This window comes from Gorilla gorilla, chromosome X (assembly GCF_029281585.2).
Source record: "Gorilla gorilla gorilla isolate KB3781 chromosome X, NHGRI_mGorGor1-v2.1_pri, whole genome shotgun sequence".
NCBI lineage: Eukaryota > Metazoa > Chordata > Mammalia > Primates > Hominidae > Gorilla > Gorilla gorilla.
In genome coordinates, this window is record NC_073247.2 from 20,161,720 (window position 1) to 20,178,258 (window position 16,539).

At 49.0% G+C, this 16,539-nt stretch overlaps 1 protein-coding gene across 3 annotated transcripts in view; it reads left to right on the plus strand.

The window, feature by feature from the left end:
* Window positions 1-16,539, plus strand: part of TBL1X (transducin beta like 1 X-linked) — a 256,272-nt gene that overhangs the window by 230,186 nt on the left and 9,547 nt on the right. For all 3 annotated transcript variants that reach the window (XM_055377011.2, XM_063702810.1, XM_063702809.1), the window contains 4 exons: window positions 3,821-3,881; window positions 11,352-11,473; window positions 15,596-15,670; window positions 15,981-16,108. In XM_055377011.2, coding sequence (XP_055232986.1) covers window positions 3,821-3,881; window positions 11,352-11,473; window positions 15,596-15,670; window positions 15,981-16,108 — 386 coding nt within the window. The remainder of the gene's footprint in view (window positions 1-3,820; window positions 3,882-11,351; window positions 11,474-15,595; window positions 15,671-15,980; window positions 16,109-16,539) is intronic.

Sequence of the window (16,539 nt, forward strand, 5' to 3'; positions counted from 1 at the left end):
GTGGTTTTGATCTTTCTGTTCATTTGTAACACATCATCTCTTAATATATTCTGCTGTTCTGCAGACCCTTGTGCAAAGCTTCCCTTTATTTGAGGTACATGGTTCAGTGGTAGAGAGAGGAAAATCTCCACATTGCATTTGTCAGTTGCTGGAAGGAGCCACGTGGTATTGGGCGAGCCCTGCCTGAACTTGCACCCACTGAGGGGCGAGTGGCACAGGCTGTGTGTGTTCTTCAGGCTTCGGCTTTCCTCATTTGATAAACTGCTGCTTCCCACCGTAGACCGCAGATTTCTCTGAGTAGGAGTCAAGCAACCTGGCTACAAGGGCACGCTCTCCCGATGGCCCACAGAGCCAGGTTAGAATTGACTTGCTCTGCACCTGGGCAGGGCTGCAGGGAGACACGGTAGCGTTAACTCCAGGTGCATGTAAAAGCCATCAATGGGGTGGGAACCCAAGGGCAAAGAGTAAGGGGACGCAGACTCCATCCCGGGCCCGAGTCTGATCCAGCCAGCAACCTCAGCCTCTGTGCATTTCACTTTTCTCACTTGTCCAGCGACAAGGCTGGCTGGAGTCATGACCCCAGACAGCCTTCATGGAACAGTTGTGCGTTCCTGAGACTCAGCAGGAATTCTAAGTCATGGCTTTGGAAAAGAAGCATTATCTAGAATTGAGAAAAAAAAAACACATGTTTTCACATGAATTTGTGTTTCTACAACAACTGGAAACCATGCCTGAATACTGGAGGATGCTCGGGCCTCCACAAAGCTTTGCATTTTGTGATGATTTCAGGATAACTTGAAAACTTACTAGGTCTTGAAGTTCGAGACCAGCCTCGCCAACACAGTGAAACCCAGTCTCTACTAAAAATGCAAAACTTAGCTGGGCATGGTGTCGGGTGCCTGTAATCCCAGCTACTTAGAGACTGAGGCGCGAGAATCTCTTGAACCAGGGAGGCAGAGGAGGTTGCAGTGAGCCGAGATTGCGCCTCTGCACTCCAGCCTGGATCTGGAAGAAGAGTGAGACTCTGTCTCAAAACAAAACAAGACAAAACAATACAAAACAAAACCTGAGTCAGAGCTCTCTGTTCTTTCTAGTTCTGAAAGTTATAAAATGATAGAGTTGGCCGGGCGTGGTAGCTCACGCCTGTAATCCCAGCACTTTGGGAGGCCATGGCAGGCAGATCACCTGAGGTCGGGAGTTCGAGACCAGCCTGACCAACATGGAGAAACCCTGTCTCTACTAAAAGTACAAAATTAGCCGGGCGTGGTGGGGCATGCCTGTAATCCCAGCTACTCAGGAGGCTGAGGCAGGGGAATCATTTGAACCCGGGGTGAGCCAAGATCATGCCACTGCACTCCAGCCTGGGCAACAAGAGCAAAACTTCATCTCAAATAAATAAATAAATAAATAAATAAATAAATAAATAAATAAATAAATAAATAAAATGATAGACTTGACCTCTGAACATCATCCCACTTTGGGAGAAATTGCTAAATGAAATAATTGCATTTGGCAAACTGTGGCCCACATAGGCCAAGTCTGGCTCCTCACCTGTTTCTTAAATTTAAATAAAGTTGTATTGGGACACAACCACACCCCTTTGTTGAGACTTCTCCATGGTTGCTTTCATGCTACAATGGCAGAGATGAGCAGTTGCAAGAGAGACCAGATGGCCCTCAAAGCCTAAAATTCTACTACCTGGCCCTTCACAGAAAAAGTTTGCAGACTCTTGCACTAGGGTATAACTAGGTCAACAAATCATTCATTCATAATTGCTCTCCCTCTCTTTTAAGCCAAGAAACCTTTCAGACTTAGTAGCCTGGTTTATGATATTTTAAAAGCTGAGTTGCTGTGGTTGACACATAAACGTTCTCATGTAGCTACTATCAGATCTTTGCCAAGATGTTCTAATTCAAGTAACATGCATACGCAGCACTTTGCTGTGCATTCAGTAGGCTCTCAGTAATTGCTGCTTGAGTTATTAAAATCACTCATGAAAATGACAGCACTTTTCTTTATCAAGCACTTCACTACTGCATGTGTTAACCCATCCGGTACTGCCAAGATAGGAGGCAGGCACAAGTATGATCACTCCCATTCTACAGAGGACGAACTGGAGGCCTGGAGAGGGTTATTAATTTGCCTAGGGACACACAGCTGGTGCAGAGTACAGAGGGATGGGAACTCAGACCCTGGTCACCAGTAACTACTGCCCTTTAACTTCCGTAGAATTCTAAATAGCTGTTTGTTTCCTGGCCTCCTTCCTACCTGGAGACTGTTAACATTTGTGATTGTTTTTCTCACTGATTATCAGTCTTAACTCCACCAGGTGATGGACTATGTGATCAGTGAAAATGCATATGTGGGATTATGTTAGTCTCTTGGGCTGGGTACGATCCACCATCATTACTTAGTCAACCACAGCAGGAGTGAAAATAACATCCTTGTACATAACACTCAGGGAGAAAATGTAACTTAGGGGATGCTGGTGTTGACCAACACAGAGTGACTAAAATATATGTCACATTCTTCAAATGTTTGCATAACTGTTTTCTTTTGTCCAATGTACATTTAACATAAACATCGACTAAGAGACCAGTTGCTGATGTAATATGTGAAATGGTATCAGAACTGTGAAAGAGTTTATATATTCTCTGCAGTGTTAGATTTGTTTTTGCATGGCTAAATTAAGAAGAGTTATACCCCAACAAAGAAATGTTAATTGGTCTAGAACTGACCCAAAACCCAGGAGTACCAAGTTTCAAAGACACTCACTGCTTGCTTTCCTCTGAAAATGTCTACAGTCAACACAAAATAGAACTCTTTCTTCTTAAAGCAAAATCTTGACTGAGCGTCAGTAACAGAGAGGTGTAAAGTTTCCAATTAAGTTGAAAATTCCAGTTGATGAAGACGTAACTCCAATGCCATTCATTGAGCTGGTTCTCTATCTTCCTAGCGTCAGTAAATTCATAAAAATTCATGATTTCCTTTGCTTTCCAAGGGAGAACTCAACCTTTCTACTTACTATTAGACCAGTACATTGGTGCCTGGCCCCAGTGCAAGCCAATGGCTCTGCCATGTCTAGTGCCCCCATTTCATGGAGGGATGGGCAGAGGCATTTTCAGAAATGCTCGTCTCTGCAGCCCTTCACTTGGAACAAATGCCACAAAGATCTCTGGAGATGCTTTGTTCCAGGTTTTTCAACAGTTTTCTGCATTTGGGGATGAGGAGGAATTCCTACCAATTTTGGTAGTTCTTGCAAGTATTGGTTAGGGATGCTCTGTCCTTAAACCCATTTATGCCTAGTTTCCGTTATCGGAATGCTGAGCATGTGGGAGTTATTTATATCCTACTGCTCAGGGTCATCGCCAAGGTCCGATTGGAGAAATTCAAAAAGTTGCAACCTCAGGCATAAATGAGTTAAGGGAGATGCCAGCATATGTGGCTGATAGGTTCATCAAACGTGGCCATCCAGATTGCTGAGTTTAAAACATGCTGTACTTTAATGATGTGGTATGGGAGAAAAAGAAGGCAAATATCCCAGTAAGGTTTTGATACTGATTACATGTTGAAATGGTAATATTTGGGGGCATGTTGGAGTTAAATATAATAGATTGCTAATGAATTTTACCAGTTTCTTTCTTTTTAATGTGGATCCCAGAAAAATTGAAACTAGCCCATAAGGCTCACTCTCTATCTCTATTGGACAGTGCCGGTTTATAAGGAGAAGGGCTGACTGTCTTTTCTTGTATGATAAATGTTTCCAGAGAAAACTTTGCGAGAAGAGTTACTAACTTTTTCCTTTGTTTGCGGAACACAGACAACAATAATTTGGGATGCCCACACAGGAGAAGCCAAACAGCAGTTTCCTTTTCATTCGGGTGAGTTTTTTGTTGTTGTTGTTGTTGTTTGTTTTTTTGTAATTCAAAAATAATAATTCAGGTCGAGCCCAGTGGCTTACGCCTGTAATCCCAGCACTTTGGGAAGCCGAAGTAGGTGGATTGCATGAGGTCAGGAGTTCAAGATGAGCCTGGGCAACATGGCAAAACCCATTACTACAAAAAATACGATAATTAGCCAGGCATGGTGGTCCACACCTGTAGTCCCAGCCACTTGGGAGGTTGAGGTAGGAGGATGGCTTGAGCCCAGGAGATGGAGTTTGCGGTGAGCCAAGATTGCGCTACTGCACTCCATCCTGGGCGACAGAGCCAGACCCTGTCTCAAAAACTACTAATAATAATAATCCAAAATTAGGCTGGGGACTGTGGCTGATGCCTGTAATTCCAGCACTTCGGAAGGCTGAGACAGGAGGGTCACTAGAGCCCAGGGGTTCTAGACCAGCCTGGACAACAAAGCAAGACCCCGTTTCTACAAAAAATATAAAACATTAGTCGGGTGTTGTGGTACACACCTCTAGTTTTAGCTACCCAGGAGGCTGAGGCAGGAGGATTGCTTGAGCCAGGAAATCAAGGCTGCAGTGAGCTGTGATTGCACCACTGTATTCCAGCCTAGGTGACGGAATGAGATCCTGAGATACCCCTTAAAGTAACTGAATGCACAGAGTATGGAGCCCAGGAGGCCTCATTGGTCAGAAGGAGATCCATTTTGTGGCAAGCATTGATTGCTCTTAAGGTTTGCAAGATAGAGATGACCTCGGCACCCACCTGCTCAGAGCTCTGAAACACAGCAGTGAGCCAGCCACAGAAGCAGTGCAGGCTCCTTTCTCTTGCTGTTCTAAAGGGATGCTGTTTTGGGGGCTCCCTGAAACCACTCCCAGGATTGGTGGTTTGCTGCGAGGACCCCCAGGACTCATCATACTCACAGCTAAGATTTCTAACAACACAAGAATTTAGTGCAACATTAGCAAAGGGAAACGGTGCACTCGGCCAAATCCAGAGCTTCGAAGGCTCCTCTCCCAGTGGACTCTCACAGGCCATGCTGAATTCTTCCAGGAATAAGTTGTAACTATGCCTGTGAAGTGTTTTATACCAGGGAAGCTCCATAGAGTCTCAGTGCCCAGAGTTTTTATTGGGGGTTGGCCATGTAAGCACCCAGTGCCTAGTACAAGCCAAAACTGCAGACCCCCAGAAGGAAAGCAGGGGCACAGCATAAACACACTGTTTGCACAAACAAGTGTTAGCAGAGTGAGCCGCTTGCGTCTGTTAGGGAAGGGTGGGAACTCTCCGGAAATCTAAAATCTCAGTCGCTAGCCAAGGGCCGGCCTTGCAAGCAAGCCTCTGTAGGGAGATCAGCCTCGGACCTGTGGTGTTAGCACCTTCCTACACAGATGTGTGGCCGCTGCTCTGGAGCCAACTACATCCCTTTGTGCACTGGAGCCAGGCCAGGCCACATGCGTTAGCCCAGGGCTCTGGAGTCTGTAGAGATTCAGATTTTCCAGATTCCCACCCGATTCTTCGTGGGTCGTTTTGGGTTTTTTTGTTTGTTTGTTTGTTTGTTTGTTTGGAGACAGAGTTTTACTCTGTCACCCAGGTTGGAGTGCAGTGGTGCGATCTCAGCTCATTGCAGCCTCTGCCTCCCATGCTCAAGCAATTCTCCTGCCTCAGCCTCCCGAGTAGCTGGGATTACAGGCATGCACCACCAAGCCCAGCTAATTTTTGTATTTTTAGTAGAAACGGGGTTTCACCATGTTGGCCAGGCTGGTCTCAAACTCCTGACCTCAAGTGATCTGCCCACCTCGGTCTTCCAAAATGATTCTTCATTTTCTTTCCCAACTCCCTCCTCTGTGTAACTCAGTCCTGATGTTAGACGTGGCCTCTTAAAACAAAGACAGATGGCCACCCGCAGAGCTAATAGACTATTGGAAGTCTTTAGACTGGCTTAAAGTGGACAGAAGTGGGTAGGTGCCACTTCCCTTAAGGGCAAATGTCTGATCCGTCTTGAAGGAATCCCTAAATATGTGGGACGAAAGTTAACTATTCTGTCAGCTGTCCCTGGGGCATTGTCCAGGAGGAGATCGAGTGTCTTTCTTGTCATGCAGCTTGGGGTGCTTAAATGATGTTCTGAATGGGAGGGCTAACCGCAACAACCATCCAAGGCAGAACAGCCATCGGCGCCTGGGGAGGGCTCCAGGCAGGGGACCTGGGCCCTGCAGGAAACAAGACCATGAACCGAAGGTCCTGTTGAGCCACGATTGTGTCAGATGCATAGGCACCCACGTCTGTTATATTCCATGCAGTACTTCAGCAGGAACTCCTCATACAGGCAGCTCAGAGAGTGAGGGAGACTCAGGGAGGACGCTGTTTCTGCTCTGCTGCCCTGGAGAGGGAGAGCCACTCCTGCACAGCTTGGGACCCACACCAAACACACCTCTCAGGGTTGCCGGTGAAATTTGTTACTGGTGTTGCTTTAATTGACACTGTTGATGAAGGTGCTGAGCATATTAGAGACAAAAGGCTCCCAATGCAGGTAGCACATGTACTAGATCCTCCAGAAAGTGTTCTTCACCCCAAAGGGAAACCCCGTACCCATTCCATCTTTCCCTGGCAACTCCACCTACAGCCTGTGATCTGTGTGTCATCTCCATGCCAGACACTTGCTACTCTGTGCTCTAGACTGCAAATCAAAGCAGGTGGCTAGTGAGAATACCCTTCCTAATGGAGTTCCGTCACGTTTGGCTTAAGTGCCAAAACCTACCTTTGTAGGCAGGAAGGATGCTATGACAGGTTCACAGCCCTAGAATACCAGACGCGCAGACCCCGGGGGGTGAGGCAGGGATGTCTAATGCAGAAAGTTCTGGCTTCTGTTTTTCAGAGAAAAATATGCCCGAGGTAAACATCAATAAGGTTCCTCTAACACTTGTATCTTAAGAATTCATCTGTAAAGTATTTCAGCAGAAAATAATCTTTCCCAAAGTGTCCCCAGGCCCTATGGAAGGGTTTTCTACCCAGCTGACCCAGGAAGACCACAAACCACATTGTTCTGAATTGCGTGAGCTTCTCACCTGTAATCTGGCTGGCCATGAGGTAGACCCAATTCCCGTCGGCAGGTCAGACGTATCTAGGCGTTACTTGCTCTCTTTTTGGTGTCAGTCAGTGTGTTAAAGAACGTTCAAAATGAAGAGAAAGAAGCTCGTTCTTCCAGGTGAAATGCAGCTGGGAAGAGCTGTGAGGAGCGCCTTTCTGTGGCTGTGGCAGGTTTGGTGTTTAATGGGGCGATAGGAGACATTGCCTTGCCCCACTAGCTTTTCCCCAGTAACACCTCGTGGGGGCGCCCTTGGTCACCGTCGGCAGGAAGCCTTAGCTCAGAGCCTCGTGGTGGAGTGAAACTCGGCCGCAGAAAGGAATGAACTATTGATGCACGACAGCCAGGAGAGATCTCAAGGGCATTTTGCCGAGTGACAAAAGCCAGTCTCAGAAGGTTGCATGCTCTGTGCTTTCGTTGACGTAACGTTCTCATGATGCTAAAATGCTAGAAACCTGGGAGCCGTCAGCGCTGTGGGAGTTGAGGGAGCATGTGAGGAGGTTGTGTGCCGATACAGTAGCTGAGGGAGATCTTAGTGGCGACGAACACTTCTGGGTCTCAGTTGCAGCGATACACATCTACCCATGTGATAAAATGACAGCACTCTACAGGCAAATTGCACCAGTGGCAGCTTGCCAGCGTTGATACAACGCTACAGCTACGCAAAATGTAACCCTCAGGAGAACCTGGGTGAAGGAGACACAGGACCTCTCTGTGTTACCTTTGCAGCTTCCTGTAAATCTCTAAGTATTTCAAAAGGAAACTGACTGGCTGGGCCCAGAAGAATGAGGGCTATTGAACCAAACTGGCCTATGCATGGGAGGGAGGGCACAGAGGCCCCCAGCGTAGCTCAGCCCTCTTACCGGCCATTCACCCACATGGTTCCCCAAGCATTGTGGCTGCAGGAGCTGACTCAGAGTGGGGCTAACCACCTGAGCACGGGGGAGCCTCTCTTTAGATCAGGAATGTCCAGTCTTTTGGTTTCCCTGGGCCACATTGAAAGAAGAATTGTCTTGGGCCACACATAAAATACGCTAACACTAACAATAGCTTGATGAGCTAAAAAAAAAAAAAAAAAAAAAAAGAAGAAAAAGAAAACAACTCAATGTTTTAAGAGAGTTTACAGATTTGTGTTGGGCCACATTCAAAGCCATCCTGGACCGCGGGTTGAACCAGCTTGCTTTAGATGGAGGAGTCATCGGATGCTGGTCGCCATCTCTTGGACCGCTCGCCAGATTGTCACATTTCCAGGTATATTAATCACATGCCCAAGTGCAGAGGCTGGACCAGAAGTTTGCTGTTTAGCTCAGGCGATGTTGTAAACGAGAACCAAGAAAATGCGTCAAGAACTGTGGGGCTGTCATGAAACACGCTGCTGGGGATGGAACAGAAGAGATGATCTCAGATGTGGAAAAGACCACTGCTGACACCCGCGTCCTCCCACCCACACCTTCCGCCTGCAGGAGGAGCTGGATGGGGAAGCGAATGGGGTCCCTGTGCTTATGGAGGATAAACACATGGAGGCTTGCACCTCTTATTTGAAGACCAAGGAAGAATAGGGGCAATTGATGGTTAGTATTCAGAGAAAGCTGGATTCTTCTCAGTTCAGCGCTGACTGCCTTTAAGAAACACACACGGCTGGGTGCGTTGGCTCATTCGTGTAATCCCAGCACTTTGGGAGGCCAAGGTGAGAGAATCACTTGAGCCCAGGAGTTTGAGACCAGCCAGGGCAACACACCAAAACCCCATCTCTGCCAAAAACATCTTTGAAAAAATGAGCCAAGCTTGGTGGCGTGCACCTGTCATCCCAGCTACTAGGGAGGCTGAGGTGGGAGAATCACCTGAGCCCAGGAGATTGAGGGTACAGTGAGCCAAGATTGTGCCACTCCACTCCAGCTTGGGTGACAGAGTGAGATCCTGTCTCAAAAAAAAAAAAAAAAAACTGGGCATGGTGGCACACATGTATAGTCCCAGCTACTCGAGAGACTGAGGCAGGAGGATTGCTTGAGCCCAGGAGTTCGAGGCTGCAGCGAGCTATGATTGTGCCACTGCACTCCAGCCTGGGCAACAGCAAGACTTCATCTCCAAGAAAAAAAAAAAACTCACATAAGATGAGTTTCTATATTGGTTGATTGGTAAGGACATGGTGGCCAGAGCCTGGCAGAAGCTAACCCTCTCTTTCCCCTAGAAGCAATGCTTCATTATTGGCTAATTCAGTGTTTACAGCTACCTTGGAGAACATAACTTGGCAAATAACAGAATGGACCATAGTATCTAGGAAAACCAATGAGAGTTCTTGGCTGGGCACACTTGTAGAGTTGCCCTAACCCTGCTGCCTCCTCTTGTGGGGGCATCATGGAGCCCACTCAGTAGCTAAAAGTCATTTCCATGGGCTTGCATGGGAAGCGCAGGGTTACGAGAGGTGGTCAGATGCGGACGACTAGCTCTCGAAGTCCCAAGCTCCCTGCCCCGTAAGACATTACCCCTTTAAATTAGCATGAACCCTGGGAAGGGAGGCCCCTTCCCTCCATTTCACATGTAATGGAGCACAGTACTTTTCACATCCCTAAATCATTCCCGTTGATAGTCAGCGTTCCGGACGCGGGGCTGGTTGTGGAGGTTCTCTCCACACAAGAAGCCTCATGATGATCCTTAATAAGAGGGTGGGGTTGCTCAGAACCTTCAGGGGAAGGGAAGAGATCACCAGAGAAGCCGCCTCTTCCCCTGTGCCCTTCTGTCTCGGCATCGCATGGCCTTTTCTGCTGCTCATCAGTTCTCTGGCATGAGGTGGGAAGAAGCCCAGGGAACATGATCTGCTGGTGTGGCCCCCACAGTGGAAAGAGACCGGAGACCTGAGCACAGCACCCTTCCTGGCCCCTAGGAAGGCAGGTGACCCCTGCAGTCCGTGGACGCCTGAGAGGAGGTGGAACAGATGCTCGCTCCCAGCCGCAGACCCACTCTCTGCTAGAGGACAGGAGTGAGCAGTTGAAGCCACGCTTCCCCAGAAGCAGAAGAGGATGAGAGTGCACGGTGGCCCCCACCGTGGGAACTTCCACACCTCCAGCGCACTCCCTGTCCCAGGGGCACTGCTGATCCCCTGAGATGCCTCGGCTCGCTCCCCCTTGTCTGGGGCTGCTTGCAACATCCACATCTGTAGCTGAGACTCCAGGAAGCCGTCAACCTGCAGCTGCACATCAGTAAAGAGGCAGAACGAGGAATGAGGTCCATTTGCTAGGACTTCTGTGCCCTTCCTGTCACCTGTGCTTCCAGTGCCTCTCAGGGCATGGTCCAGCCCTGTGGAGGCAGACGCTCCGAGGACAGAACCAGGGCCTGGCTTTTAGCGAGTGCCTTGGCCATTTTGGTACATTGGGAAGTTGTTGGATTCCCAGCTGCCATCCTAGAAAATAAATCAGAAGGTAGAGAATGAGACCCATAGCTGTAACTAAACTACAAGGGGAGGTCAGCTCCCCGTTGTTCTGTCTTTGTGACCCTGAACCACCTGGACCTGAGAAAGGCCCAAAGTCAGGGAGGGTGTTGGTCACAGGCCCTGAAGTGTGCGTCCCGTTTCATCCTAAAGGGGTTTTTATTGACCCTAATTATCCCCTAGTCAAGGGGATGCCTTAATGTGTTATGGGAGAGTTTTTTTCATATTGAGGTATCTTGAACATAGGACATGAAATCTTTCCTCTCCTTTTTTCTCCTCTTTGTCCAAAATTAAATCAAATGAGCTCACTGCAGAGATGCCGCTGGAAGCAGCAAGGTACAGAGCAGGCAGGGCAGCCCTCTCACCTGCCCTTCTTAACTGTGCCATGGGAGCGGGAGATTCTGCAGGCTGTGGGGTGCAAGAAGTGTCACGGAGCCTCTCTCCCAGGACATCTTGTCATCCCTGCCAACATGGCAGGAGAGGGTCTTTAAGGTCTTAGAAAGAGACTGTGTTCACGCTTGAGACGTTTTCATCATGTTACTAAATGGGGCTTCTTGGCTGGGTGCAATGGCTCACGCCTGTAACCCTAACACTTTGGGAGGCCGAGGCGGGTAGATAGTTTGAAGTCAGGAGTTCAAGGCCATCCTGGGCAATATAGCAAGAACTCGTCTCTACAAAAAAAAAAAAAAATTTAAATTAGCTAGGCGTGATGGCGTGCGCTATTCAGAAGGCTGAGGTGGGTGGATCCCTTGAGCCCAGGCATTCTAGGCTGCATTGAGCCATGATCGCACCACTACACTCCAGCCTGGGTGACAGAGCAGGCCCTGTCTCTAGAATAAATAAATAAGTAAACTAAAGAGGCTTCTTGACTGTGCTGTTCATTGTTGTAAATCCATGGAGCTGTGCAACAGTGAGTAACTCCAGATGTCCTCCCTCCCTGCTGCAGCCCCCGCCCTTGATGTGGACTGGCAGAACAACACGACCTTTGCCTCCTGTAGCACAGACATGTGTATCCATGTGTGCAGGCTCGGCTGTGACCGCCCAGTCAAAACCTTCCAGGGACACACAGTAAGTGAGAGCTCTTGTCACTGGTCTCGAGTTCGTGAGAATGTGATGTGGGAGCCGACTCTTGTGTGCCTAGAATTAAAAGCTACTGCAGCAGCAGACCAGCTCTAATGCGCCCCTTGGCTATTTGAGCTGTCATGGTTACCCCATGGTAACCATAGTGGTTGGATTGACTCAGTTTGGGGTTGGCAGTGAGAACAGTTCACTCAGAAATGACCTAGATGGTGGATTTGGCAACAAAGCCTTTAAGGTAGCTATGAGAAACATGTAGAGGACATCAAGGAAAGGATGCTCACAATAAATGAATAGACAGGGCACATCTGCAGTGAATAGAAAAAAAAAATCATTAAAAAACAAATGGAGTCTAAGTGTGGTGGCTTATGCCTATAATCCCAGCACTTTGGGAGTCTGAGGCCAGAGGATTGCTTGAGGCCAGGAGTTTGAGGCCAGCCTGGGCAACATAGCAAGACTCTGTCTCTACAAAAAATTTTAAAAAGTAGCCGCGTATGGTGATGCACACCTGTAGTCACATCCCAGGAGCTGAAGGCTGCAGTGAGTTACAATAGCACTACTGCACTCCAGCCTAGGCAACAGAGCAAGACCCTGTCTCTTTAAAAAAAAAAAAAAAAAAAAGAAAAAGAAATTGAGAACTGAGAAATATAATGTCTGAAATGAAAGTCTTAATAGGTGGGTATATTAGGCAGTTCTCAATTCTCTCATTGCTCTAAAGAAATACCTGAGACTGGGTAATTGATAAGACAGGAGGTTTAACTGGCTCACAGTTCCTTAGGCTACACAGGAAGCATGGCAGCGTCTGCTTCTGGGGAGGCTTCATGAGGCTTCCAACCATGGCAGGAGGTGAAGCAGGAGCAGGCACCTCACATGGCCAGAGCAGGGGCAAGAGGTGGGAGGAGTGGGGGGGTGTCACATACTTTTAAAGGACAAAAACTCACAAAGACAGCAAGCCACGAGGGATCTGCCCCCATGATCCGGACACCTCCCACGAGGCCCCACCTCTGCATCGGGGATGACAGTTCCACATGAGATTTGGGTGGGGACACCGATCCTAAACCACATCAGTGGATTTACCAGCAGATGGGAGACTGCAGAAGTAAGGTTAGAGAGCATAGAAATTGGCCAATTTGAAGAACAGATAAAAGATCGAAAAAATGCATAAAAGCTTAGTGGCTTATGGAACAATATCAGAGACCCTAAACCTATATGCGTGATGAGAGAAGAAAGAATGGAACAGAAAAATCATTTGAGGCAGTAACAGCCAAGTTTTCCTAAATTTGGTGGAAAACATCAACATTTAATCCAAGAAGCTCAGCAAATTTCAAGCAGAACAAATATAAACAGAACCACACAAACAGAACAGACCATATCCACCTAGGCATATGGTCATCAAACACCAGAATCAATGACAGAGAAAATCCTAAAGGCAAGCAGAGGCTGACAGATCCATTATATACCGGGGAACAACAATGTGAACAACAGCTGACTTAGCAAATTCCTTAGTTTGGTCTCTGAGGCGCTTCCCGGTCTTTCACCAAATCTCCCTCAGATTAGCCAATTTCTATGGTCTCTAACCTTCTGCAATCTCCAGTCTGCTGGTAAACCCATTTACTAGCCTCGACCTCCTGGGCTAGTGTCCAAAAATTCCCTGTGCCTCTGTCCTCCTAAAGACACGTGCAGCCAAGCACCTTGCCCCGCGCTGAGCCCTGCCTGGAATGCTCCCTGCCTTAGACCTCTACAGCAGCTCTCGGTCCAAAACAGAATCCTCCCCAGTCTCCAGGCCCATTCACGTATCCTCTGCAAGCCCTGGGGAGGATTCACGGCACCCCCTGAGCTCCTACTGCCCACATGAATGCCACAGCCCTGGCAGTAGCTGCTGGCCTGCGTGTCTACCTCTCCCAGAAAACGCAGAGTGCATCAGTGCTGGGACCATGGCATCTTGCCTTTCTCTCACCAGCACCCAGGATGTCTCCGTGGTGGGGCAGGGTGGGGGTTCCTTGTTAAAGCAGGAGAGGATGGTCACAGTCCCTGGAGATTTGCCATCGTGCCACTAACTTAACTGATGTAAATTCCCTTGTCCTGATTCCCCTAGTGCCCACCTCTCCCCACCCCTGGCCCAGGGGTCCCTGTCCCAAAGGAAGGCGCTTTTAGAGCACAGGCACCTATCGTCCTGTTAACATCTGTTTGGCTCCAAACTGACTCTCTTTTCCTGGTGTAAACTTATTTCTCCTCTAACCCTGGACTATCCACAAGTTTTTAATAGAGCTGTACACACTATCTGCAGTTCCCAGGTGTCCTGCCCGGGACCTTGCCACCAGCACAGGCCTTGGCCCTTTAAGTGGGTCTTAATGTGGCTGATGGCCCTGAACAAAGCTCCAGCTCAGTGGGGTTGAGTGGAGTCCCATGAGCCGGCTCTGGAGGCGGCCCAGGAACCGGGGCTTGCATTGCAGAGCTAGGGATCCGCTCCCAGGAAGTTATTTGTTCCTTTGCATGGGCTTGGCTAGGGACAGCCAATGGTGACCAGCTCTACATTCCTGGGCCCATGAGTTTTCCTCTGAACAGCTGCAGTCAGAGCCACCCTTGCTGGCCTTGCATACGCATTCACACTCATAGACACCTATGCGTGTGCACACTCACACCCCTCAGCCCCCTCTCCAGTCGGCCCCCTCCACCCTCCCGGGCTCTCGCAGCAGCCTGCTCCTGGGCCGCGAAACTTCTTCCTCCTCCCTTTCCTGGGCCACGTGTGCCTCATGGAACACAGATGTGGCCTCGTCACTGTCCAGTTCACACCCTTCAAAACTCCATGTTCTTAGAAAGCAACCTGACCATACAATTAATCCAAACCGGAGCCCTTAGGAGTATGAAATTTAGAAAATTCATTATGAGTGTGTAATTAGTTAATTGTTAGTCCGGAACAGCAGGTGTCACATGGTGGGACTGGACTGGACATATGGGGCCCTGTAGTCACCCCTGAGGGAGCCCCAAGCTGGTACGCCATGTCCCCTCATTTCTCCTGGGTATGCTGTTCCCCAGCTGAAACTTTGCCACAGGTGGTTCTTTTATACATGCCTGTCCCAGTAGTGTCCCCGTCTCCGTTGGCCCCTGGGTGCATTCATTCACCTTTATCCTCCAGGGTTTAGCCTCGTGGTCCCCAGGTGTCCTGAGCCTGTGCTTTTCGCTACCTGGCTGTGCCGATCACGAGCCCCCAGCCAGGATTTTGCCTGTGCCATGTGTGTTTGTGCCACTCAGCATTTGCCTCTCACTTGTGTTGCACATGTGTGCCTGCCTGTGTGTGCATTTGGGTCGCCCATCTTCCACCTGGATCAGCCCTTACCCCGCTTGAACTCCGTAATAGGTGAGGGTTCACTTCTCATGTTTACCCCTCCCTCCACCTCCACTCACCTGCAGGAGAGAAGTACCTTCTAATGGGTGTGGACACGGGAGGAACTGTTACATTAAAAGTGCATAAGAGGCCTGGCATGGTGGCTCACGCCTGTAATCCCAGCACTTTGGGAGGTCGAGGTGGGAGGATCGCTTGAGCCCAAGAGTTCAAGACCAGCTTGGGCAAAAATCCAAAAAAAAAAAAAGGGCATGGTGGTGCCTGCCTGTAGTCGCAGCTACTTGGGAGGCTGAGGCAAGAGGATTGCTTGAGTTCAAGAGGTTCATGCTGCAAGGACCTGTGATCCTGCCACTGCACTCCAGCCCGGGAGACAGAGTGAGACCCTGTCTGAAAAAGAAAAGTGCATAGGAAAGTGATTTTCAAAGGCCAATTTAAAAAGTAACTGGTTTTACTGGTTTTATGTGCTGCGTTTTATGGTATGTGATTTCTTCACTTGCCTTCCTTCCTAGCAGGGAAGGTTTTTTTCTCAATGAAGTATGGATGAGAGTGGCTGGTGTTGTGTGGTATAGGGCTGTGGTTTTATATAAATGAAAAAGGCAAAGTGAGAAAAAGAGGAAACTAGATGGCTGGTTGGGCTGTGCCCTTTGATGTCAGGCTGAAGCTGAAGACCTTCTGCAGCGACGGTGGCGCGCTGCTGCCCCCTGCTGGAAGGTGACCTCATCTACTCACAGGCCCTGATGTCTTTTTCAGACTCTTCTGCTCTCTTTCAGAACGAGGTCAACGCCATCAAATGGGATCCGTCTGGAATGTTGCTGGCATCCTGCTCGGATGACATGACATTGAAGGTAGAGTCGGCATGGCAAGGGGTGGGCTGTTTAATCCCAGACAACCCCGGGCACTTGATGCCAGTCTCACGGTCACTCTTACATGAGGATTATTTATTACTGACCACCCTCCCTTCCTCTGTCATCCGGTGAGCTACGATTTCTCAGTCATAGTCCCACTGAGAATCGCAGCCTCCCTGCAGCCTTTCTCACCACTGTGCACCCTCCACCCTGCCCTGGGCCCCATGTGCGCTCCCAGGAGGAATGACTCCACATCGTTCCCGGATGCAGGAATGGCTTTTGCTCATGTTGTGTCTGGTGTGTTCTGTAGATCTGGAGCATGAAACAGGAGGTGTGCATCCATGACCTTCAGGCTCACAATAAAGAGATCTACACCATCAAGTGGAGCCCCACTGGGCCCGCCACCAGCAACCCAAACTCCAACATCATGTTGGCAAGGTAAGGGCAGGCAACACAGCTGGCACAGCTCTGTGTTACACAAAGACAACAGGAAATTCTGCTAAAGCACGTCCATGCACGTGTGTTGAAGCCCTTCAGAGGAAGCAAAGCGGTAGCTCACTTTGAAGGGGCCAGGATAGAATTATCGAGTAACACCTGCCTTTAAGGTAAGGATGGTTTTGAGTCAGGCATAGTGGCTTACGCCTATAATCTCAGCACTCTGGGAGGCCAAGGCAGGACGATGGCTTGAGCCCAAGAGTTCAACATCAGCCTGGGCAACATGGTGAAACCCCATCTCTACAAAAACTTAGCCAGGCATGGTGACGTGTGCCGGTAGTCCCAGCTACTCAGGAGGCTGAGGCAGGAGGATGGCTTGAGCCCAGGAGATTGAGGCTGCAGTGCGCGGTGATCACACCACTGCACTCCAGCCT